Below are 27,186 nucleotides of genomic sequence, written 5' to 3' on the forward strand. Positions count from 1 at the left end.
AAATAGCAGAGGCAATCAAATACCATCAAAAGAAAGCTCTATTTGATGGAAGAAAAGGACGCAAATTTTGTTTGGGTACAACATTGCATGACTGCGCAATTACCAGTTAAAGCAGTGCAGTGCGAAATTGTAAAAAGACCTCTGGTCCTTAGGCTGACAATTGGTCCGGGGCTTAAGTGGTTAAAGAAATATGGTTAAATAGAGGCTGAGATGACTTATTGTACAGTGTACAGAACTTGTTGGTGCAGAATAGGGGATGTACAACACAGTGTACAGAACAAGTCAGTGTGGAATAGGAAATGTACAGCACAGTGTACAGAACAAGTCAGTGTGGAATAGGAAATGTACAGCACAGTGTACAGAACAAGTCAGTGTAGAATAGGAAATGTACAGCACAGTGTACAGAACAAGGCAGTGTGGAATAGGAAATGTACAGCACAGAGCAGAAAATAAGGGGGCAACTATGCCAAAGCACCCGAGTATTTCTTTGGTACAAATTGAGTGTGTTGGGCTGCCCATCCAAATGAATGGTCTGCCCTGATGCAATGCACGTTGTGGAGGATAAAACTTGCATGCACTGTCACGTTTGCAAAGGTGTTAACAGTGCCTTCACCCTTTACCTGGACAACACACATGTGCATGTTAAACATTTCTAAACCTTTACTTCAGTCATTCTCTCACCTTTTTCCTGGCAAGAATTTGGATGGTTAGTAGGTGATGAACGTACACTGCAGGCTGGGTGGCAGCAATAATTACCTAATTTAAGCAGCTCAGTCTGCTAAGAGCTGATGAGCCTTCAGACCACACAGAGAAACTGTGCAGTGCTTCTGTTTCACTCAGAGCTGGTGGTTAGCATGATGTTAGTAGCTCTGCCTCCAGCATGATGCCACGTGTGCCCCCAGAATGATATCCGCAGTGCACTGGCAGCAGCACAGTGGGTCACTCAAACAGGAATCCTGTGACAAGACCAGCAGTGGGCAGTGACAGGCACATGGTTGCATGGAAGTTATTTTGAATTCTAATTGTTCTTAGCAGTGTGTGTCACAACATAGTGGGTCCCAACCCCCCTCGGGGTTGCCTGGCACACATTGCACCCATGGAGGATATGCCACTGCCTGGGCACAATTTAATTGATTATAAACTTCACCTCTTCTATGATCACAGTCTGTAAAGCTGTAGTGTAGTGAATAGTTTCCAGCAGGGGTTGTAAATTACAGTTTTGTGTTCTTGATGATTTTTTACCATGTGAGCTCAGTGTTCAAATTGTGATGATCTTGATATAATAATACAACATATTATTTGTTTTGTATTTCCAAGAGGAACTCTTGATAGGTTTTCTTTCATTTTCAGCCTCATCCGTCCTATACCCCTGGTATTGATAGCATATCACCTTTAACTGGACCACCAGGTATGTAATACAATATTATAATTACATTTTAGTTTCTCAGCTGATAAATACTTTTTTATTGTCTTCATGGAGATAGCTATATGTAACAGGGATCCACATTTTAATATGGAGACCTGTGCCATTCTAACCCAACAACAAAAGGCAATCTGTCAGCAATGGAATATGGACATTTCCAAGCAACTTCACTAGTTAAAAAAGATACCATGCTAGAAGAACCATGTGTATGTTAGATATCCCAACTAGTGATGGACGAACTTCCGACGGGACGTTTCGCGAACGCGAAACGCGAACGGGCACAAACGTTCGCGAAAACGACCGTTCGCCGCGGGCTCCATTGACTTCAATGGGAGGCGAATTTCGCAAACCTTTAGGTCGAATTTGCGGCCACGGGGTAATTATTAGGGGGTAGCACGTAGTCCCACCACCTGGACAATAGCATAATACATGTATGAGGTGAATTTGGGATCGATAACTACAAGCATTTTTTTTTTATTTGGGAAATTGTTCTGACAATTCAGGACTATGGAGCTAATGAAGGCAATGGAGGAGAGGGAAGGTCAGGGACCAGGGTAGGCAAACAAGAGGGTGCAGGAGATACAGAGCACTGACAGCAGCACCGTAATACAGAGCACTGACATCAGCACCGTGACATACAGCGCTGACAGCAGCTCCGTGACATACAGCGCTGACAGCAGCTCCGTGACATACAGCGCTGACAGCAGCTCCGTGACATACAGCGCTGACAGCAGCTCCGTGACATACAGCGCTGACAGCAGCTCCGTGACATACAGCGCTGACAGCAGCACCGTGACATACAGCGCTGACAGCAGCTCCGTGACATACAGCGCTGACAGCAGCTCCGTGACATACAGCGCTGACAGCAGCTCCGTGACATACAGCGCTGACAGCAGCTCCGTGACATACAGCGCTGACAGCAGCTCCGTGACATACAGCGCTGACAGCAGCACCGTGACATACAGCGCTGACAGCAGCTCCGTGACATACAGCGCTGACAGCAGCTCCGTGACATACAGCGCTGACAGCAGCTCCGTGACATACAGCGCTGACAGCAGCTCCGTGACATACAGCGCTGACAGCAGCTCCGTGACATACAGCGCTGACAGCAGCTCCGTGACATACAGCGCTGACAGCAGCTCCGTGACATACAGCGCTGACAGCAGCTCCGTGACATACAGCGCTGACAGCAGCTCCGTGACATACAGCGCTGACAGCAGCTCCGTGACATACAGCGCTGACAGCAGCACCGTAAGCAGCCCCAGGAGGAAGTCAGCACAGCACAGGGATGGTGTGATCCCCTCATAATAAGAACCCCCAGGAGGAAGTCAGCACAGCACAGGGATGGTGGGAGCCCCTCATAATAAGAACACCCAGGAGGAAGTCAGCACAGCACAGGGATGGTGGGAACCCCTCATAATAAGCAGCCCCAGTAGAAATATGACACCGCTCAACCTCTTCAAAGAGGAGGGTAGGGGCATATAGTACGGTGTGCTTTTTTGGGTCAGGGAAGTGAGCCAAATGAATTAAGAAGGTCTGTGTGCTTGATTCCAAAAATTGTTTATAGACATATACATGGTCTACTGATCACATGTGTTGAATTCCTCCGAGATCCATGCCTCATTCATTTTTAGAAATGTGAGGTAGTTAACACTGTCGTGAGCTAGGCGAGTACGCTTATCGGTCACAATCCCCCCTGCTGCGCTGAACGTCCTTTCGGACAGGACACTGGATGAGGGGCAAGCCAACAGTTCGATTGCAAATTGGGCAAGCTCTGGCCAGAGGTCAAGCCTGCCCACCCAGTAGTCTAGGGGTTCATCACTCCTCAGAGCGTCCACATCGGCCGTTAACCCAATGTAGTCGGACACCTGACGATCTAGGCGTTCCCTGATGCTGGATCCGGATGACACCTGTCGATGGGTCGGCTGAAAGAATGACCTCATATCCGAAGTCACCAACACATCTTCAAACCGGCCTCTTCTTGCAGGCGCTGTTGGATTGGTACCCGCAAATCCTTCTCTGGGAGTGGGAATTGCTCCTCTGCCAGCGCACGCAAAAGCAGAATGCAGCATTTCTCGAAGCAAGGCCTGGAAGTGCTGCATTCTGACAGCCCTCTGCGACGGCGGTAACATTTCCGCCATTTTGTGTTTGTACCGGGGGTCTAAGTACGTTGCCACCCAGTACTGGTCCTTGACCCTCATGCTTTTTATACGGGGGTCCCTATTAAAACACTGGAGCATGAAGGCCCCCATTTGCACTAAAGTGGAAGCGGTGTGGTGGCCTGGCTCCTGCTCATCATCCAGGATAATGTCGTCCTCTTCATTCTCCTCTCCCCATCCTCGCACAACAGGGATCCCAGAAAGGTTTAAAGCATGCTCTTCTTGCTCCTGCTCATCCGCCCCGGCACCATCCTCCTCTGACTCCTCATCAGACTCCTGTTGTTGACTTGTCTCAGATAGAGTAGCCCCCCCTGGGAATTCATCCAGCATTGCGACTTCCTCATCTTCCCGCTCCTGCTCCTCCACAGCCTGATCAATGACACGACGCAATGCACGCTCCAGAAAGAAGGCATAAGGTACCATGTCACTGATGGCGCCATGGCTGCGACTGACCAGTTTGGTGATCTCCTCAAATGGCCGCAGAAGTCTGCATGTGTCGCGCATGAGCAGCCACTGGCGCGGTGAAAAAAAACCCAGCTCCCCAGAACCGTTTCTTTCGCAGAGTTCATACAGGTAGACGTTAACTGCACGTTTCTGCTGGAGCAGCCTATCAAGCATATAGAAGGTTGAGTTCCATCGCGTCGGGCAATCGCAAATAAGACGTCTGACCGGCAGATGGTGTCGCCGCTGAATGTCAGCAAGGCGAGCCATGGCCGTGTAAGATCTTCTGAAATGGGCCGAGATTTTCCTTGCCTGCCGCAAGATGTCCTGGACCCCAGGGTATTTGACAAGGAATCGCTGCACGACCAAGTTTAAGACGTGTGCCATGCACGGCACGTGCGTGATTTTGCCCTGTTTCAATGCGCTAAGCAGATTGGCACCGTTGTCACACACCACTTTACCAACTGTCAAATTGAGCGGTGTTAGCCACTCATCTGCCTGTGAACGCAAAGCTGAAAGGAGTGCCGGGCCAGTGTGGCTCTTTGCTTCCAGGCACAACAGACGCAGCACGGCATGGCAACGTCTCACCTGGCATGTGGAATAGGTTCTGGGGAGCTTGGGCGGTGCAGTGGAAGAGACGCTAGCAGCGGAAAAGGAGGAGGCAGCTGAGGAGGAGAGGGAGGAGGATGGAGTAGGAGGAGGAGAAGAAGAGTCAGGCCTGCATGCAATCCGTGGCGGTAAAACCAAATCTACACGGGTGCCACGGGTTACATGCTTGACGGCCGTCAGAAGGTTCACCCAGTGGGCAGTAAAACTGATATACCTTCCCTGCCCGTGTTTGCTAGACCACGTGTCTGTGGTCAGATGTATCTTGGCACCGACACTGTGTGCCAGAGATACATTCACTTGCCGCTGAACATGGCCATATAGCTCTGGGATGCCCTTCTCTGAGAAATACTTCCTTCCTGGGACCTTCCATTGTGGTGTTCCAATGGCCACAAATTTGCGAAAGGCCTCCGAGTCCACCAGTTTATATGGCAGTAGTTGGCGGGCTATGAGTTCTGACAAGCCAGCCGCCAACCGTTGGGCAAGAGGGTTATCCGGCGTCATCATTTTTTTACGCTCAAACATTAGGCCCACGGAAGCCTGCCTTTTTGCAGAAAAATGTGAGCTTGGCGTGATGGAAGGTGGAGTGGAGGACAATTGTGAGGAGAGAGGAGAAGGAGAAGTAGAAGACGAGGCTGGACGGTGAGAGCCTGCAGTGTGGCTTTGTGTGTTCCGTTGCTCCCACTGGGCTCGGTGATGGCTGCTCATGTGCCTTCTTAAGGCGGTCGTCCCTAGGTGAGTATTGGGCTTACCGCGACTAACGCGTTGACTGCAAAGATTGCAGATGGCAACGCTATTGTCAGCAGCGGACACGTTAAAAAAAGCCCACACTGCGGAGCCATGTGCCGGTGTCCTGGGAGCGCCAGATGTGACCGTACATGGTCGATGACTCGCTCCTGATACATTTGCAGTCTGCTTTGTCCCTGCTGTGCAATGTAAGTCATTGCTGCTTCTCCTCCCTATCTGCTGGTCCATATCTCCCTCTGAACTCCCCTCCTCTTCCTCTCTTGTGGGCACCCACGTGACATCACTAGACACGTCATCATCAACGTCACCTTCCCCACCGCTATAAGTAGAGTAGGCAGCAACACCGGGGACCAACCTCCTCCTTGGGCTGATCTGGGTACTGGCGTCAGACTGCTGAGTAGCGCTTGTTGCTACCTCCTCTTCCTGATCCAATACCAAGAGTGGCTGCGCATCAGAAATGTCCTCTTGATATGGATCGGAAAATAATTCCAGTGACTCAAGCGGAAGGTATGTGGTGGTGGTGGTGGTGGTCGTGTTGTTGGTGGTAGTGTCTTTGGGGGTGCACATAGCAGAGAGTGAAGAAGAGGGTGCAGATCGAGAGGATGAGGAGGGTGCAGAAGAGTAAGGCTGAGCGAGCCACTCAACCAAGTCTGGTGCATCCTTTAAAGTAATTGAACGCACCTTCTGCAACTTCCCACTTTGGCTCAAGCCTGTTGCTCCTGCCCTACCCCTACCACCCCTGCGGAAGGGCCTGCCTCTTCCTCTGCATGTCATTTTTTAAATGACCCTGTGACAAAACTCTTAGTCCCTATACCGCTGAAGGACTGCTGCAGTATAGGTGAGCGGTCAGCAGTGGTGCACGTCAACCCTATCTATTGTGGACCTATAGCGGTCCTTACAGAACAGCAGACTGTACCGCACTCAAGCCTATGTACCGTAGCACCCTATACCAAGTTACCAGTCCTTATAAGAACTTTTGTGGACCAAGCAGGTTGTGTATTAGTGTTTAGCAGACTGTACGTCAGTCCCTATACCGCTGAAGGACTGCTGCAGTATAGGGCAGCGGTCAGCAGTGGTGCACGTCAACCCTATCTATTGTGGACCTATAGCGGTCCTTACAGAACAGCAGACTGTACCGCACTCAAGCCTATGTACCGTAGCACCCTATACCAAGTTACCAGTCCTTATAAGAACTTTTGTGGACCAAGCAGGTTGTGTATTAGTGTTTAGCAGACTGTACGTCAGTCCCTATACCGCTGAAGGACTGCTGCAGTATAGGGCAGCGGTCAGCAGTGGTGCACGTCAACCCTATCTATTGTGGACCGATAGCGGTCCTTACAGAACAGCAGACTGTACCGCACTCAAGCCTATGTACCGTAGCACCCTATACCAAGTTACCAGTCCTTATAAGAACTTTTGTGGAACAAGCAGGTTGTGTGTTAGTGATTAGCAGACTGTACGTCAGTCCCTATACCAATGAAGGACTGCTGCAGTATAGGGCAGCGGTCAGCAGTAGTGCACGGCAACCCTATGTATTGTGGACCGATAGCGGTCCTTACAGAACAGCAGACTGTAACGCACTCAGGCCTATGTACCGTAGCACCCTATACCAAGTTACCAGTCCTTATAAGAACTTTTGTGGACCAAGCAGGTTGTGTGTTAGTGATTAGCAGACTGTACGTCAGTCCCTATACCAATGAAGGACTGCTGCAGTATAGGGCAGCGGTCAGCAGTAGTGCACGGCAACCCTATGTATTGTGGACCGATAGCGGTCCTTACAGAACAGCAGACTGTAACGCACTCAGGCCTATGTACCGTAGCACCCTATACCAAGTTACCAGTCCTTATAAGAACTTTTGTGGACCAAGCAGGTTGTGTGTTAGTGATTAGCAGACTGTACGTCAGTCCCTATACCAATGAAGGACTGCTGCAGTATAGGGCAGCGGTCAGCAGTAGTGCACGGCAACCCTATGTATTGTGGACCGATAGCGGTCCTTACAGAACAGCAGACTGTACTGCACTCAGGCCTATGTACCGTAGCACCCTATACCAAGTTACCAGTCCTTATAAAAACTTTTGTGGACCAAGCAGGTTGTGTGTTAGTGTTTAGCAGACTGTGCGTCAGTCCCTATACCGCTGAAGGACTGCTGCAGTATAGGGCAGCGGTCAGCAGTAGTGCACGGCAACCCTATGTATTGTGGACCGATAGCGGTCCTTACAGAACAGCAGACTGTAACGCACTCAGGCCTATGTACCGTAGCACCCTATACCAAGTTACCAGTCCTTATAAGAACTTTTGTGGACCAAGCAGGTTGTGTGTTAGTGATTAGCAGACTGTACGTCAGTCCCTATACCAATGAAGGACTGCTGCAGTATAGGGCAGCGGTCAGCAGTAGTGCACGGCAACCCTATGTATTGTGGACCGATAGCGGTCCTTACAGAACAGCAGACTGTACTGCACTCAGGCCTATGTACCGTAGCACCCTATACCAAGTTACCAGTCCTTATAAAAACTTTTGTGGACCAAGCAGGTTGTGTGTTAGTGTTTAGCAGACTGTGCGTCAGTCCCTATACCGCTGAAGGACTGCTGCAGTATAGGGCAGCGGTCAGCAGTAGTGCACGGCAACCCTATGTATTGTGGACCGATAGCGGTCCTTACAGAACAGCAGACTGTAACGCACTCAGGCCTATGTACCGTAGCACCCTATACCAAGTTACCAGTCCTTATAAGAACTTTTGTGGACCAAGCAGGTTGTGTGTTAGTGATTAGCAGACTGTACGTCAGTCCCTATACCAATGAAGGACTGCTGCAGTATAGGGCAGCGGTCAGCAGTAGTGCACGGCAACCCTATGTATTGTGGACCGATAGCGGTCCTTACAGAACAGCAGACTGTAACGCACTCAGGCCTATGTACCGTAGCACCCTATACCAAGTTACCAGTCCTTATAAGAACTTTTGTGGACCAAGCAGGTTGTGTGTTAGTGATTAGCAGACTGTACGTCAGTCCCTATACCAATGAAGGACTGCTGCAGTATAGGGCAGCGGTCAGCAGTAGTGCACGGCAACCCTATGTATTGTGGACCGATAGCGGTCCTTACAGAACAGCAGACTGTACTGCACTCAGGCCTATGTACCGTAGCACCCTATACCAAGTTACCAGTCCTTATAAAAACTTTTGTGGACCAAGCAGGTTGTGTGTTAGTGTTTAGCAGACTGTGCGTCAGTCCCTATACCGCTGAAGGACTGCTGCAGTATAGGGCAGCGGTCAGCAGTAGTGCACGGCAACCCTATGTATTGTGGACCGATAGCGGTCCTTACAGAACAGCAGACTGTAACGCACTCAGGCCTATGTACCGTAGCACCCTATACCAAGTTACCAGTCCTTATAAGAACTTTTGTGGACCAAGCAGGTTGTGTGTTAGTGATTAGCAGACTGTACGTCAGTCCCTATACCAATGAAGGACTGCTGCAGTATAGGGCAGCGGTCAGCAGTAGTGCACGGCAACCCTATGTATTGTGGACCGATAGCGGTCCTTACAGAACAGCAGACTGTAACGCACTCAGGCCTATGTACCGTAGCACCCTATACCAAGTTACCAGTCCTTATAAGAACTTTTGTGGACCAAGCAGGTTGTGTGTTAGTGATTAGCAGACTGTACGTCAGTCCCTATACCAATGAAGGACTGCTGCAGTATAGGGCAGCGGTCAGCAGTAGTGCACGGCAACCCTATGTATTGTGGACCGATAGCGGTCCTTACAGAACAGCAGACTGTAACGCACTCAGGCCTATGTACCGTAGCACCCTATACCAAGTTACCAGTCCTTATAAGAACTTTTGTGGACCAAGCAGGTTGTGTGTTAGTGATTAGCAGACTGTACGTCAGTCCCTATACCAATGAAGGACTGCTGCAGTATAGGGCAGCGGTCAGCAGTAGTGCACGGCAACCCTATGTATTGTGGACCGATAGCGGTCCTTACAGAACAGCAGACTGTACTGCACTCAGGCCTATGTACCGTAGCACCCTATACCAAGTTACCAGTCCTTATAAAAACTTTTGTGGACCAAGCAGGTTGTGTGTTAGTGTTTAGCAGACTGTGCGTCAGTCCCTATACCGCTGAAGGACTGCTGCAGTATAGGGCAGCGGTCAGCAGTAGTGCACGGCAACCCTATGTATTGTGGACCGATAGCGGTCCTTACAGAACAGCAGACTGTAACGCACTCAGGCCTATGTACCGTAGCACCCTATACCAAGTTACCAGTCCTTATAAGAACTTTTGTGGACCAAGCAGGTTGTGTGTTAGTGATTAGCAGACTGTACGTCAGTCCCTATACCAATGAAGGACTGCTGCAGTATAGGGCAGCGGTCAGCAGTAGTGCACGGCAACCCTATGTATTGTGGACCGATAGCGGTCCTTACAGAACAGCAGACTGTAACGCACTCAGGCCTATGTACCGTAGCACCCTATACCAAGTTACCAGTCCTTATAAGAACTTTTGTGGACCAAGCAGGTTGTGTGTTAGTGATTAGCAGACTGTACGTCAGTCCCTATACCAATGAAGGACTGCTGCAGTATAGGGCAGCGGTCAGCAGTAGTGCACGGCAACCCTATGTATTGTGGACCGATAGCGGTCCTTACAGAACAGCAGACTGTAACGCACTCAGGCCTATGTACCGTAGCACCCTATACCAAGTTACCAGTCCTTATAAGAACTTTTGTGGACCAAGCAGGTTGTGTGTTAGTGATTAGCAGACTGTACGTCAGTCCCTATACCAATGAAGGACTGCTGCAGTATAGGGCAGCGGTCAGCAGTAGTGCACGGCAACCCTATGTATTGTGGACCGATAGCGGTCCTTACAGAACAGCAGACTGTACTGCACTCAGGCCTATGTACCGTAGCACCCTATACCAAGTTACCAGTCCTTATAAAAACTTTTGTGGACCAAGCAGGTTGTGTGTTAGTGTTTAGCAGACTGTGCGTCAGTCCCTATACCGCTGAAGGACTGCTGCAGTATAGGGCAGCGGTCAGCAGTAGTGCACGGCAACCCTATGTATTGTGGACCGATAGCGGTCCTTACAGAACAGCAGACTGTAACGCACTCAGGCCTATGTACCGTAGCACCCTATACCAAGTTACCAGTCCTTATAAGAACTTTTGTGGACCAAGCAGGTTGTGTGTTAGTGATTAGCAGACTGTACGTCAGTCCCTATACCAATGAAGGACTGCTGCAGTATAGGGCAGCGGTCAGCAGTAGTGCACGGCAACCCTATGTATTGTGGACCGATAGCGGTCCTTACAGAACAGCAGACTGTAACGCACTCAGGCCTATGTACCGTAGCACCCTATACCAAGTTACCAGTCCTTATAAGAACTTTTGTGGACCAAGCAGGTTGTGTGTTAGTGATTAGCAGACTGTACGTCAGTCCCTATACCAATGAAGGACTGCTGCAGTATAGGGCAGCGGTCAGCAGTAGTGCACGGCAACCCTATGTATTGTGGACCGATAGCGGTCCTTACAGAACAGCAGACTGTACTGCACTCAGGCCTATGTACCGTAGCACCCTATACCAAGTTACCAGTCCTTATAAAAACTTTTGTGGACCAAGCAGGTTGTGTGTTAGTGTTTAGCAGACTGTGCGTCAGTCCCTATACCGCTGAAGGACTGCTGCAGTATAGGGCAGCGGTCAGCAGTAGTGCACGGCAACCCTATGTATTGTGGACCGATAGCGGTCCTTACAGAACAGCAGACTGTAACGCACTCAGGCCTATGTACCGTAGCACCCTATACCAAGTTACCAGTCCTTATAAGAACTTTTGTGGACCAAGCAGGTTGTGTGTTAGTGATTAGCAGACTGTACGTCAGTCCCTATACCAATGAAGGACTGCTGCAGTATAGGGCAGCGGTCAGCAGTAGTGCACGGCAACCCTATGTATTGTGGACCGATAGCGGTCCTTACAGAACAGCAGACTGTAACGCACTCAGGCCTATGTACCGTAGCACCCTATACCAAGTTACCAGTCCTTATAAGAACTTTTGTGGACCAAGCAGGTTGTGTGTTAGTGATTAGCAGACTGTACGTCAGTCCCTATACCAATGAAGGACTGCTGCAGTATAGGGCAGCGGTCAGCAGTAGTGCACGGCAACCCTATGTATTGTGGACCGATAGCGGTCCTTACAGAACAGCAGACTGTAACGCACTCAGGCCTATGTACCGTAGCACCCTATACCAAGTTACCAGTCCTTATAAGAACTTTTGTGGACCAAGCAGGTTGTGTGTTAGTGATTAGCAGACTGTACGTCAGTCCCTATACCAATGAAGGACTGCTGCAGTATAGGGCAGCGGTCAGCAGTAGTGCACGGCAACCCTATGTATTGTGGACCGATAGCGGTCCTTACAGAACAGCAGACTGTAACGCACTCAGGCCTATGTACCGTAGCACCCTATACCAAGTTACCAGTCCTTATAAGAACTTTTGTGGACCAAGCAGGTTGTGTGTTAGTGATTAGCAGACTGTACGTCAGTCCCTATACCAATGAAGGACTGCTGCAGTATAGGGCAGCGGTCAGCAGTAGTGCACGGCAACCCTATGTATTGTGGACCGATAGCGGTCCTTACAGAACAGCAGACTGTACCGCACCCAAGCCTATGTACCGTAGCACCCTAGACAGACCAAGTTACCAGTCCTGATAAAGAGCTTTGTGGAACAAGTGAGTTGTGAATGATTAGCAGACTGCAGCAGAAGGGCAGCAGTCAAGTATAATATTCTTTCTATATTTGGAAGAAAGAATATTATACGTGTACAAGCCTATTACCGTACCACTGATACCAGTCCTGAAAAGAACCTTTGTGGAACTAATAGTAACAGCAAGTCTTTAAAATTATCCTCACTGCCTGACACACTGCTTCCTGCCTGTCCCTATACAAATTGGCAAAAAAGAGTAGGCTGGAACGATTAGCTGGAACAGCTCTTTTGTGGACCTGATAGTAACAGCTAATGATGATGATGATGATGATGATGAAGAAAGACTAATCTGGCTGAGCTGTCCCTAAAATAGCAGCATACAGCGCTCTGTCCCTTTATCTAAACTGACAAAAGAAACTCAGGCTGCTGACCTAACACCTATACCAGTCCTGAAAAGAACTTTTGTGTACCAAATAGCTAGCGTTTTCTCTGTCCCTACTCCACACAGGATCCTTTCCCTACAGTGACAGAAGAAAGAATGTAAAATGGCCACCGGATCGGGTGTATTTATAGGTTAGGGGGAATGTCCAAGTGTCCATGAGCTGTCATGTCTCAATTGGTTGTCCTGTAACACATGATAAACGTGTCACGAAAGGTTAAAGTTCTTGTATACATTAAACACGTAAGTCCGCCGGGGCGAACGACGGAAAAAGGCGTTCGAACCCGCGGACGGCGAAAGTCGGAAATTCGCCGCGAAACGACCGCCGGGCGAACCGTTCGGCCATCACTAATCCCAACATCTATAATACACAAGCCTGTTCTGGGTCTCACCATTAGGCTGGGTTCACACTGCTGCGGGGGGAGATCCGGATGTGATTCGCACCGCACTGCAGTGCAAATCACATCCGATCTCCGTAGCGATGCGAGTTCAGCCATACAGATAGTATGGCTGAATTCGCATCGCTCCCGCAGCAAACTCGCACGGGACCCTTTTTTTGGTCCGCAGCAGAATCGGATCGCATGGGTGTTCACACCATGCGATCCGATTCCTGTACGAGTCTGCAGATCGCACTGCGATATGCGGACGGATCTGGGGGTGTCATTAACATTTCATTGACACTCCCAGCCGTTCGCATAGGGCAGTGTGAACTGCCGGCGGGAGTCATGCAATGCGGGAAAACGCAGCGGATTCGCGGCGTTCCCGCATCGCTGTGGTGTGAACCCAGCCTTAGTGTAAAAAAGATAAGGACGGCATTCCTAGAATTAGAACCTTTAAAACAAGTTAGAAATGCCAAATCCTATTTTGCATCCTGGTTTACTTTAAGCTCTAGATGAGGAGATACCAGGACTGATATGCAGTGTCAATCCTAACATTATATTACTTTTATATTACTGTTTTACTTACATCTACAAAATGCAAAGGTACAACTTGCCTTTCTTCAGCACCATGTGGATAAGATTCACATGCAGTCTTATCACTGCAACAGAATTATTTATTTTATAGCAATATCTGCCTGAACTACTTATGCATGAATTTAAAGTGGAGGGCCACCCTGAAAAAAGAAAATACATAAAAAATGTGAAAAAAATCATAAAAAAATAAAAATGAAGGACGGGTCAGCCTCGGGCAGCCGACATCGCGGGCGCCCTGGACAGGTAAGTGTGCTTATTAAAAGTCAGCAGCTACAGTGTTAGCAGCTGCTGACTTTAAAAAAAAAAAATTTAAAACCGCCCCTCCTCTTTAACCAACTCCCTACCACCATGTTGTTAAAAAGAAAATTACACATGGTGGAATTGTATGTCTAGAGTGCCTTTTATAAAAGGCACTGCAGAAAGCACACATGGGTGGCAATGAGCCTAATGAATGTGTGTGATCAATCTGTTATTAGACAGCTTAGATATTAAACAACATGGGGGTTATTTACTGAAGGAAAATCCACTTTGCACTGCAAGTGCACTTGGAAGTAAAGTCGATGTAGATCCGAGGGGGACATGCAAGAAAAAAAAAAAAAAAAAAACAGAATTTTAGCTTGCACATGATTGGATGATAAAATCAGCAGACCTTCCACTCCTTTCAGATCTACCCCTTAGATTGAGAGCGACTGCACTTGCAGTGCACTTTCAAGTGTACTTGCAGTGCAAAGTGTATTTGCCTTTTGTAAATAACCCCCATTGTACAGAGCCAGTCAGTTGTGGCTCTTTACCTTGTGATTGCTGTTATGGCAATCACAATGATCATGAATGTAACACTATGGTGTTTATGTGTGACAGCCCTTTCCACTCTTCAATGTGAAGAACAATCTAATGAATACATTAATGAATTATGAATTAGTACGAGTTCACAGGCAGCAGGAAATTCATTTTTTTTCATTGTGGGATTGTTTTAACTCTTACAACCTCCATTCCTGTATATCTCATCTCCTTTCTGCCTTTATGATTCCATCACTTCCTTTATGTCATCTCCCATCATGCACAGCCTTGCTGCATCAAAGAATAGGGTGTGTTCACCTGTCTGGACCACACCTCCCTCATTACTATACCGCCTCTTGTTTTATTTCCACTATTTTCCTGATTCTTCCAATAAGGTAGCCATACACATGTACAATCTCCTTTAGATCTACCATCAGCTATGGCAAGGGCCTGCCTGATTTGATACAAGTTTAATGGATTACTCAGATGGGTCCCCCTATTTCATCGTTCTGGTAAATCTAAGGAATATTGTACAGAGATTGCACAATTAGATTGCATAGTGTATGGGCATCTTTGTACAAGTACATAGGAGAGTGTGGACAGAGACATGCCGCTATTAGGCTCCATTAACATCTTCACATAGTGGGAACTTGCAGCATGTTTGTCACAGGGCATATACACACCTGCTACCCACACTTGTAGTGGCATTAATTAATTGAGCTGCAAGTGCAATGAGCGTTTGAAGCATATCTCCAAAACACACAACAAAGCACATTTTTTGTGCAGTTTGCCGTGCCATGTTGGAAACGCATGTGAATGGAGCCTCACTGTACTCGTGCAAACACACCAATTTCGCTTTCAGGCCCCATTCACACCTAGCGTAGTGGGAGCGCACTTTTTTGTAACTAATTTTTCTTGCAATACACATAGGGCAGCCCATTGACCATACACGCGGAAAAGTAGCTTATGGGATATTTGGGCATGTTGCGGGTTGCACTTTCTTTACTGCATTTTTCTTAGCTTGTTTTTTCATGTGGCAAAATGTGTGTTTGTGTGGTGCCTTTAACAATTAATGGCTGAAAGTGCCACTAGTTTTCGGTGTATAAAGGTGGCCATATACTATACACTCTAATTGTACAATCTCTGTACGATCACTTTTAGATCTACCAAAACTATATAATAGGAGGACACATCATCTATCCAGTCTCTCTGTAACCAATCAGGTAGTCCCTTGCACTACATAGTTGATGGTGTATTTAAAGGAGATTGTACAATCAGATTGTATAGTGTGTGGTGAACTTTACAGACTTTCAGGGACACACTTTTCCTGTTTTCAGTACTACATCTCTTCTCCAGATAGGCTGTTATCTGATCGCTCAGCTCCTGCACACTCTGCCCAATGAACGATTTATGCAAGATAAAGTAGTAAAAAAATTGATGAACAATCATTGCTGAATGCATTGGGATCACTGGAGGTGGGTGGGAGAGATCTCCTGGAAGGGGAAGGCAGGTGGACGGTGTGCCTTAACGAGGTTAGCTGGTGAACTACTTCCTGTATCTTAATGGTTTTTCCAACCCAAGGGACGTCCAGGAAGTAATGGAGGAGTTTTTTTTTTTTTTAATACAACAAACTGAATGTTGAGGTTTTCCCACTCTAGGAGAAAGCTTTTTATGTTTGCATTAGTGGTATATTGGTACATAGGGAAGCTGGAATTTAGAAAAAATTAAAGTGAACTGAACCCTTTAGGATGCACTACTACTATGTTTTCTAACCTTTACCATTTTTAACTGTTACCACATTATTGATATTCTTGTATGATGTTTACCATCTATATATGTACACATCAGTTTGTCATATGTCAATGTCAATGATGTTATTTGACATTATGCAAGGAAAAGCTTGACATATGCTCCAAATGTATCACTGTGCTTATTGAATGACTGAATATATCTTTTGTTTTGAAGGTTCCATGATCACCATTGTTGGCAAAATCTTTACTGATGTCTATGGCAGTAATACTGCTTTGAGCTCCAATGGGAGAAATGTCAGGGTGCTAAGGCAAGAATTTTCTTTTCATTCATAGCCCACAATTCATTAAGCCTCCTTTATTAATGCTACTGTAGATGATTGTGGGAGTTGGAGATTAACATCAACTCGAGGTTATAAAAAAGGACTGCATCCAAAATGTTTTATTGGTAGAAGGGAGCAGGTTTCTTCCAAACCAGGTGTCCCTTCAAAGGACATATCTTCTCCCCATCTATAAGTGACTCTGACAGCTTTTCATCTGAGCTTTTTGTGTCTTCAGTCAATGGGGTTTCCATATATAGCAATGGGAAATTCAGTAAAGACAATGAGAGCTCTTAGCCCTGTAGTCTCAGATACCGTACCAATGAAGTCCTGGTGAGGGATCAAATTCTGTCCCATGCCACTAACAATGAATAACATCAGCTTCTGAATAGTTACTTAATAATTAGCTGATTCTATCACATTTTGCTTTATTTTTAGAGGGTAAATGATACAAAATTCCAAAACTTTTAATAATGAAACAGATTGATTTGATTTTTTATTTTTTATTTTTCTACCAATCGTTCCTTTTTTGATTGATTACATTTTGAACCACCAGATTAGTGCAGTTATTTCTGGAAGTTATATTTTCTTTACTGAAATATTCATTGGTTAATTGATTATTTGTGTTTGAACAAAATTGGTCTAATTGAGCCACTAAATTAAACAAATACTGGGTGATATCCAAAAACAAAGTTACACACAAGTCAACTTCTGATGTCGTCATGAACCAATCACAGAATAGCAGAGAATAGCAGTCAAACTCCCCATAATTGTTTGTTTATTTTTGATTACCTTGTTTCCTGTAATCATTTTTTATTTAGACTATATTCTTTCAGATTTTAACATCATCTCTCATTATATCATAGGGTTTTTGCTGGAGGAATGCCATGTTTGTTGCTAGAACCCAATTCTGATCAACTGTAAGTACTTTACCACAGCAGTTTTATAGTAAGAAAGAACCAGTATTGTTAGGAATATGGTGTAAAATGCCCAAAATGCATTATGCCGTTTTGAAGAAACTCAAATTGGACTGGAATGGAACTATGGCACATTTTGCCCAGTACATTTTTTTTAGCCCACGGGAATCTGTCACTACTATAAAAGGACTAGTTGGTCATGTTTTCTCCCTAAGCTAAAGGTTTCGAGTCCCTCACTGGTTATTGCGGCCTTAGAGAAATTCTCACCAAAGTGAGCAAAATCCTGCCTTAAGCTGGACATACAGTTTAGGGGTTCATTTTTTCATTCAACCAACGTCTGAATAAAAAAAAAAAATTTAATCGATTCCCCCATCCACACATGTGAGATGGATAGGGGGATCTTACCCGCTGTGCTATTGTATTTTGATAACAGTAGGACTCCTCTGCTGTCAGAATACATAGATCAGAGCTGTAGTCATTGACTGTAGCTGCCGATCGAGCGGCTTTTATCTGATAGGGCTTCTGTTCAACTGCAGTGGCCACACATGGATCAAAATGTGTCCGGTTCCTGCTGAACCACCTGAATTTAAGTCCATCTGTGGCCACCTTTAGACAATTGTCATCACAAATAGAGTCCCCACTGGAAAATTTTCACGCAGTTTTCACAGTAGGAAAGAACCTTTTGTGATGGTAACATATCAAAATTCAGAGTTTGCCCTTACTTTCAGTACCTGTGACCATAATGATCGGGATAAATAAGGACACAATGAGTCTCCCCAGAGGGGACACAAACAGCAATAGAAACCTGTCAAGGGAATTCCAGATGCCATTATGGGTCAAATTCTTTTCATTCAACCAGCTGGCTGAACAAAAAAACTGTCCTGATTCCCCATTGACACATTTAGTCAATCCAGTTGAATTTTGATGCATGTATGGCCAGCTTAAAGTGGTTGTAAACCTCAAACATGAAATATTAACATAAAATATATTTTAAAAATCCTATAACGTGTACTTGCCTCAATTTAGAGCACTAAAGCCCCATACACACTATCAGTTTTTCCTTCAGGTTTACCAAAACCATGTAGTGCAAGGGCCTGCCTGATTGCATACAAATTGAAACACCTAAGGTTTGACCTCATATTATATGGTTTTGGTAAATCTGAAGGAAAAACTCAGCAGAAAAACTGATAGTGTGTATGGGGCTTAAGTGTAATTTCCCTCTGTTGCTTCGTTCCTCTGCTATCAGCATGAGTCACTTCTAACAAATTTTCACTGACACCAAGAGAAAAAAGGTTACAGGGGAGAGATCTCCAGCTGATTGACAGTCTCAGCTCTGTTCCTGTGTGCTGTGTGAAGGAGTGTGTGTCCATTTCATTCAATCATTTCTCTGAGGTCTGCAGAATGTAAATTCAGCTCTCCGCCCTTTTTCACTGACAACTCAGACAAGCTTTAAAAATCTTGCAAAAATTTGGGCTTTAGATGTCCTTAAAAGTTTCTCTGGCACTTTTCTGCCAAGGGTCTCTTGGCAAGAGTCCACTGGTTTCACCAGTTATTGAAAAAGTCCAATTGTGTGACAAAAGTATTATAATATGGCACTTATAAATTACATACTTACTGTTCCATGCAGTCGAATAATATCTTGCATTCATCTAAACTTTTTCTAGTGCCTTATCTTTTCTGCACCACTTTTTGTTTACTGGCATATTGTGATTCTAGGGTTTTCCCTCATTTTCTTAGCTGGCTCCCTTGAATACATGCCACCATATCCTGGCAATGTGCATCCAATGCCCTAGCGGGGGAATCATTTTATTTATTGTATGACATTTCAGCTGTCTTCTGAGTAGAGAGAAAATATAGCAATAACTCAGAGTTTAATGCCTGAAGACTTCTGGGAAATATAACATTGATACTCAAAGACTGTTTGGGCAGTACAGTGTATGTGATTATAGTATGGAGGAGAAAGAAAGAAGTAAAGAGATGGCAAAACTTAAAAAAGAAATATCTATATATGGTTTGGTAATTGAGGGGGTAAATATTAAGAATATATAATGTAAAAAAAGAGGTGAAATAACATAACAAGCCCTAGTAGCCTAGCACTGAAATGCAGATTTTTATTTCCTTCTGTAGTTATGGATTACAACTGAACAATCCAAATAGTGATTATGGTTCCATGATATGCCATGATACTGGCACCTATGTTGGTAAGTTGTAGATTAATGTCAGTTTTTCTCACGGAACGTATTCAGACAAGCAGGTTTAACCAATGTTGATTTTGTTTTTGTACAGGCCATCACAATATCAGCTTTATTTTGGATGACCGTTATGGACGGTGAGTTATACTCTACCTCAATGTTTCTCAACTCCAGTACTCAAACACCCCCAACACTAAGGCAGTGAAACGGATCAAATCACCTGTGTAAAATAAAAGATAGCCTGAAAACATGACCTGTTGGGGGTACATATTTCCCTCCAGAGAGAATGCTGCATCTCAGCACTATCAGCTCTATTCAAGGTGCTGCCTTCTTCTTCTAATATTGAGGATATTAGAAACTTCCATATGCAAAATATATAATAAATGAGTGATCCAGCCATCAAAGGCAGATTGGAAGACAAGCTCTTAATGGTTATGGGGTGCCCTAAGGGTTAATTGAAAGTTATGGGAATGTCACTGATCAAAACTTTTTCAGACCAGTTTGAACATTTTCTGCCAAGGAATATTCTCTCCTGGGTGATTTACAATCATTCATCTCACAGCAGAATACTGATTGAACTGTCCAGCATACAGACAGAAATTATAGAGCATGTATACACATATGTACAGTATATGAAATATAATAATGAAAATAGGGTAAGCAAGCATTTAAAAAATATCAAATCCTTGTCACAAACGAGTATGTTTCTAAACTACACAAACGTTTTCTCTGTAATTTAGTACTAGTTGTCTTGACACCAGCATAACTGTCTAAATATTTTCATAAGCAGGTTGATTGTCAAGATGATTAGTCCTGCATAGACCATTTATGGGATGACAGGTACATTTTATGTGGCCCTAAAGGACTTTTTTTCTGCATTACAGAAGTCTACCAAGCCTACCCACATACTCTGTGTCTTCCCTCAATAAAATCAGTATGTTCCAGACCTACGCAGGTAACAAAAATAATCATTTATCCTTTTCATTAACCCTTTACTTAAAAACAAAACACATAATGTCTTTCCTATATTCTGTCATCCAGAGGTAACCGGAATTTTCCCTTCTTCTGGAAGCGTTCAAGGAGGCACAGTGATCACAATCAATGGACGGTTCTTCGATGAGACTGACTTTCCAGCCCGAGTCCTTGTAGGAGGTAAGTTCTAGTCAATAGGCTACTAGGAACAGAAATTTAGAAATGCTGTTGCGTGGGCAGCACAGACTATGGAATTGTGCCCTTTACACTATTGTTCTAGCATTGCAATGTATCATTCACGCAAATACTGGATATAAAGAATGCAACACTTGACAATGATGTACTTCAACACCAGTTCTAACACTTGTGATGTGAATTATGGGCCAGCATTGACTGTCAATATTACCCTACAGTGAACCTGTATAAAAAAAGAAGAAAACTGCCCTAAGTGCAGTTTAGAAATGAAATGCCAATCTCTTTACTTACCCTTTCAATCCTGTCCAAGTCAATGACTATTGCAGCCTTTGCATCCTATAAAAAAGCCAACCATACCCTATGATTAGCAGTACAAACCATATGGCTGTATTTGCATTCAGCACACCCCAATCTCATCTTACAATGATCAGGCCTGGCAATTTGTTACTCCGAGACCCCAAAGCATTATGCTATTGGAGTTAATGGGAGCAGGCATAAATGCCCAATACTGGACAGGGATGTATGAAATAAATATCTGTAACTATTTTCATTGTATTCTGTCTGTAGGTCAGGAATGTCAAGTTCTCAGTCTAAATGATACAACAATCCTTTGCACGATGCCGCCAAAACCACCTGTGCTTCCTTTGCTCTTTCCAGGTATGTAATGTAAATATATAGCACATATATATATATATATATATATATATATATATATATATAAAACCCATCAAAATTTTACTTTTGACCAAGACCAAGTTTAAAAGGTTTACAGCCTTCAAATATTATTTAATATTACACACATATATGTGTATATATATATATATATATATATATATATATAAATATATATATATATATATATATATATATATATATACATTTTATATTATATAAACACAAAAAAGAAGATAAAGGGGGATTTATTGTAAAGAGGGGATACTGATATAATGATCACATCACATATAATAATGGAAAATCCACTGATAATAAAGAAAAATTCCATTTTGAAAAACAACATTTTGTATGTCAGTTGGACTAATCACCTATCACCCAAACTAGTCTCAGTAAGGCCACTTTCACACTGAGGTGCTTCTAAACTGCCAGTAAAATCACTGAGCACTTTTGAAGAGCTTTTCAGGCGCTTTTGAAGAGCTTTCTATTAATTTCAATGGAGAGAGGAGTTTTTCACAGCCCTGCCAGCACACTGCCCCAGTGTGAAAGCATTCATTGATTTTAATGGAAATACGTTTTCGTGAGCTTTTTAGGCGCTGTTTTTAGCGTGAAAGCGTCTGAAAAGCGCCTCAGTGTGAAAGTGGTCTAAAAGACAAATCCCATCGGACAGTCTATGAAGGTATTATGGCTTACCTGAACTCACACCATCATATAATGTAAACCAGAATGGTTTGGGATCGGGTTTTAGATCATTCATTCCTATTAAATGGTTGACAAATCACAAATGCAGTTTAATATTTCTTATAATCGGTAAAAATATTAAAATTATTTTAGATCAAAAAGTTGCTTTATGATGTCAGAAGAGAGCTATTTTTCCTAGTGTTTTTGTTAAAAGCCTTGTAGGAGTTCAAACTGACCTGCTGGATGATCTCAGCTTGGAAAGCCACAAAAGCAGCATTGTTAGAGGGATGATCATTAAAAATCATGCTTTATAGGAACGGACACAGGACAGGGCTGCATCGCCAAATCACATTTTTTCTGAACATAAAATGTAGAATGCTATTGCTGTGAAATCCATTATATCACTAAAGCTAGTAATAAACTGGTAGAATTTTGTTGAAAATTGAAATTTTTTGAATATTTGTTTGATTTTCTAATGGTAAGTGAGGTTAAATGAACATTTGCATTCAGCTGTAATGATGTGAAAATTTGTACAGAATGGAAATTGTTTCCCGAACAAATGAAATTATAATGTCAGAGATTGCATTCAGATGGCAAGTCTGGAGGAAATGTTAATAGTTTTTGAAATTTGTTGCCTAAATGATGGCAAGACATAATATTCTGGTGCACAATTTTTGAGAATTCCTATATTACTGTTGGAACGGAAATCTGACCACATATGCCCAACTTTACAGAAAATACAAAGATTACATGGCCTTTGGTTACCAATCATCTGACATTTCAGAGTATATTTTTTTAAACCAGTCAGGCCCTCTCTGGTAGACCTTCAGTGTGACAAAACATTTACAATGGAAGAAGAGGAATAGCTTTCAGCATAAAGCATGTAGGCCAAACAAAACACCCCTGCCACCCTCCCACTCCCCAGTTGCTCAGACAATAAAAAGTTAGTATTCAAATATGATTGGTTAAATCCAAACTTCCTTTCCTTTATGTGGACTTTTCAAGATAAAAAATGCAGTAATTAGAGGGTTCAGGGTAGTAAAATATAAAATTTTTGAGGTGGGACTTTAAAAATGCCTCTGAGAACCACTGTAAGGCCGCGTACACACGGGCGGATTGTCTGGCCAACTAAGTTCGTCAGACAATCCGACAGACAGTCCGTCCAAATTTTGAATGAACGGACTTGACCACACACGATGAGCAGACAGTCCGCTGAAAGCGTGTGCGATGACGTGTACAGCACGTACGACGGGACTAGAAAAACGACGTCCTATACACTGCAATGCAACCTTCGGCCGTGTAAATCCTTTCTGAGCATGCGCCATACTTAGTCCGTCCAACTTGCCTACACACGAGCGGACTGTCCGCTGAAACCAAGTTTGAACGGACAAAATTACGGAAATTCCGTAAGACTTTGTTCGTCAGACAGTCCGCTGAAAAAGTCCGCTGAAGCCCACACACGAGCGGATTGTCCGCTGAAACACGGTTCAGCGGACTAAGTTGGACAGACAATCCGCCCATGTGTACGCGGCCTAAGCCCTTGTACACACGGTCGGACATTCTGACAACCAAATCCATTGGATTTTGTCCGAAACTGTTGCATACACACGGTCGGACAAAGTTGTCAGACAATCCGATCATCCAGAACATGGTGACATTATTTCATTACGATGGGACTACGTTCAGGCTAGTAGCCAATAGCTTTGGTCTAGGAATTTGATCTGAGCATGCGTGGCACTTTGTCCGATTGGATCATGTTGTCGGAAAATTTTATAGCCCTGCTCTAAAACTTTGTTGGTCGGATATTCCGACGGAAACAGTCTGATGGAGCCTACACACGGTCGGATTATCCGACAACACGGTCCGATCGGACATTTTCCGATGGAATGTCCAACCGTGTGTACAAGGGCTTACAGTACATAGTATTATATTTAAAAAACTGATTTTATTACACATGTTGATAATAAAAATATTGCAATCATATTTAGTTAAAAGCTTTATTGAAAAATACAAGAAAAAAATCTAAGGTTTACAGAACCTATCGATGTCTTAGCCCTTGTACACACGGTCGGAGATTCCGACGGAATGTGTCCGATCGGAGCGTTTTGTCGGATATTCCGACTGTGTGTGGTCTACATCGGACTGTTTCTGTCGGAGTATCAGACGGACCAAGTTTTCCAACTTGTTGGTAAAATTTTCCGACAAAATGCTCTGATCGGACATACTCCGATCATGTGTAGAGAATTCCGATCGTCAAAGTGCCACGCATGCTCAGATCAAATTCCTACACCCAAAGCTATTGGCTACTAGCGTGAATGTAGTCCCGTAATAACAAAATAACGTCATCACATTCTGAACGATCGGATTTTCCGTCAACTTTGTGTACAAGGGCTTAGACTCTTAATTTAATTGTAGGTCGGTCTGCACGTTTCGTGTTGTCATCCAATTTATCAGGACCATATATGTATTACACAGAATTTATAGTTAGATAAAGCAAACAGTAAAAAAAGATAAGGAAAACCATCAATACCAACAATATCCACAAAGTACAACCCAAACAAACTATCTCCATTGGAACATTTGGCCTGGCTGGCTGGGCTGAGTTTTGGCATGGCTAGGTGGGTTGAGTCTGGCCCGTCAGAGTAGTGTACAATAATAAAATAATTCTAAAAATAATATATACATGTATATTGCCTCTGCCTTAAATATATTTAGAAAACACAAACAGTATTCATAAGGTTTCAGAGCACGCCTACCTGCCCATGGTACATATCCGGATCCACAAGGCCCTGAATATCGATGCTATAATATATGAATAAGCAAAGTAAGAATCATATATAGTAAACATACAGTATAAAGCCACTCAAATGGAAAATGGCAAATGAAAAGGGGGGGGGGGGGGGTCTGGGCTGATTTGGCACTGCTGTTTCCAAGGTAAGACCTTTTGACCTTTCAAACATAAAGTAAACAAATGGTACCAGAGAGTGCAGCCCAATATAGATGTTAAAATATAAGCATACAATTCAATTTAACACAAACAGGTCTGCCATAATGCCATCTCTCCAACTCTCTATTTCAAAGGTAGGAGAGATGGCATTATAGAAGACCTGTGTGAGTTAATTTGGGGGCTGCACCCATTTTTTTCCTTCATCTTTGAAAGTTTCTAGCGTGGAAATAGCGGCACCTAAACTTATGTTTTAATTTTATTTCATTTCAGGTACATTTCAGGTTCTAATTCATATAGCGCCATCAATTTACACAGCGCTTTACAAATACATTGAATATTAACATCAGTCCCTGCCCTCAAGGAGATTACAATCTAAGGTTCCTAACTCACATTCATAAATACACATAGTAGGACCAATTTAGACAGGATTCAATTAACCTATCAGCATGTCTTTGGAGTGTGGAAGGTAACCAGAGTACGCGGCGGAAACCCACATAGACACAGGAAGAACAGCAAACTCCAGGCAGGTAGTGTCGTAATTGGGATTAGAACTGACAACCCTAGTGCTGCTAGGGCCAGAACCCTCCCTTTTCACACACCATTTACATCTGTGGTCCTACTAGTAATTGTATCCATCCAGTATACATCCCTCAAACCACCTTATGTGCTAAGTTGGGTTTGATATTATTTTGAGTGGCTTTATATGTTTACTATATACATTGCTTACACATATACTGTATATTACACCTGTAGCATCTATATTTGGGGCCTTATGTATCTAGGTATGTCACAAGGGCAGGTAGGCACACTCTGAGACAGACGCCTTATGACTACCATTTGTGCTTTCTATATATCTTTAAGGCAGAGGTAAAATATATGTATATATATATATATATATATATATATATATATATATATATAATGTGTGTGTATATATATATATATATATATATATATATACTGTATTATTTTTCAATTATTTTCTATCTCCTGTGTTCTCTTTGTCCCAATGGAGATAATTTATTTGAGAGGTACTTTGTAGATTTTGTTAATATAGAATTGTTTTCTTTTTTATAGTTAGCTTTATCCAACGATAAATTCTGTGTAATGCATATGTTCCTGAGGAAGCCGATGACCCCACAATAGCATATATTGACCTACAATTGAATAGAGTCAGACAAGACATTGATAGGTTCTGTCAGAGTTTTTATCTTGTATATTACAAGAAAGCTTTTAACTGACTATGATTGTTAGGTTTTTATTATAACGTGTATAATAAAATCAGTTTTTTAAACATAATCCTGTGTAAGAGTCGTTCTCAGAGGCATATTTAAAAACATTGTATATTATTCTTCCTGTCATTATTTGGGATGATGCCGATGAGAATCTTATATGAGTTTATGCTTGACACCCCACCTCAGTTATATATATATATATATATATTTATTTATTTTTCAATATTTCATTTAGTCATAGGACACAGTCAAGGACATACAGCCCAGAAAAAAAGAAGCACTACACAACATTAAAATTAAACATCGCAAATTAGAACCCAGTATTGGATAGCCATCCAGACTGTCTCTCCTTTTCCACAATATTAATGTTAGAGACATTGGGGGTTATTTACTAAAGGAAAATCCACTTTGCACTGCAAGTGCACTTGAAAGTGCACTGAAAGTGCTCTTGGAAGTAAAGTTGCTGTAGATCTGAGGAGGACATTAGGGATGAGCCAAACACCCCCCAGTTGGGTTCGCACCAGAACTTTTGAATGGACCGAAAATTCGTGCGAACTTTAGAACCCCATTAAAGTCTATGGAACTCAAACTTTTTAAATAAAAAGTGCTAATTTGAATGGCTAATATGCAAGATATTGTCCTAAAAAGGGTTTGGGGACCTGGCTCCTGCCCCAGGGGACATGGGTCAATGCCTAAAATGTTTTTAAAAAGTGACGTTTTTTCAGGAGCGTTGTCCAGGACCAGGAGTTTGTAATCTCCCAGTCTCTGGGAACGTGTTGCACAGACCTTTCTGCAAGGCCTTCCAGAGATGTCTCATCCTCTGCTCCCTCTGTGATGGCAAGATAACGTCGGCAACCTTACCCTTGTACCGTGGATCAAGGAGAGTGGCTAGCCAGTAATGGTCCCTCTCCTTTATCTGAAGAATACGAGGATCCTTCCGCAGGCTTTGCAGGATCAGGGAGACCATGCATTTGGTCCGGAGTCATCTGGGTCACTAAGGACAACATGATCCGCAGCTACCTCCTCCCAGCCACGTACAAGTCCACGGGTTTCTT

At 43.8% G+C, this 27,186-nt stretch overlaps 1 protein-coding gene across 1 annotated transcript in view; it reads left to right on the top strand.

Moving 5' to 3' along the window:
* Window positions 1-27,186, top strand: part of PKHD1L1 (PKHD1 like 1) — a 309,471-nt gene that overhangs the window by 28,303 nt on the left and 253,982 nt on the right. The window contains exons 6-13 of the mRNA XM_077493225.1: window positions 1,351-1,408; window positions 16,218-16,311; window positions 17,187-17,240; window positions 19,365-19,438; window positions 19,524-19,566; window positions 20,314-20,384; window positions 20,471-20,581; window positions 21,164-21,253. Coding sequence (XP_077349351.1) covers window positions 1,351-1,408; window positions 16,218-16,311; window positions 17,187-17,240; window positions 19,365-19,438; window positions 19,524-19,566; window positions 20,314-20,384; window positions 20,471-20,581; window positions 21,164-21,253 — 595 coding nt within the window. The remainder of the gene's footprint in view (window positions 1-1,350; window positions 1,409-16,217; window positions 16,312-17,186; window positions 17,241-19,364; window positions 19,439-19,523; window positions 19,567-20,313; window positions 20,385-20,470; window positions 20,582-21,163; window positions 21,254-27,186) is intronic.

This window comes from Lithobates pipiens, unplaced genomic scaffold (assembly GCF_037356315.1).
Source record: "Lithobates pipiens isolate NorthernLeopardFrog02 unplaced genomic scaffold, aLitPip1_a1.2 Scaffold_19, whole genome shotgun sequence".
NCBI classification, from domain to species: Eukaryota; Metazoa; Chordata; class Amphibia; order Anura; family Ranidae; genus Lithobates; species Lithobates pipiens.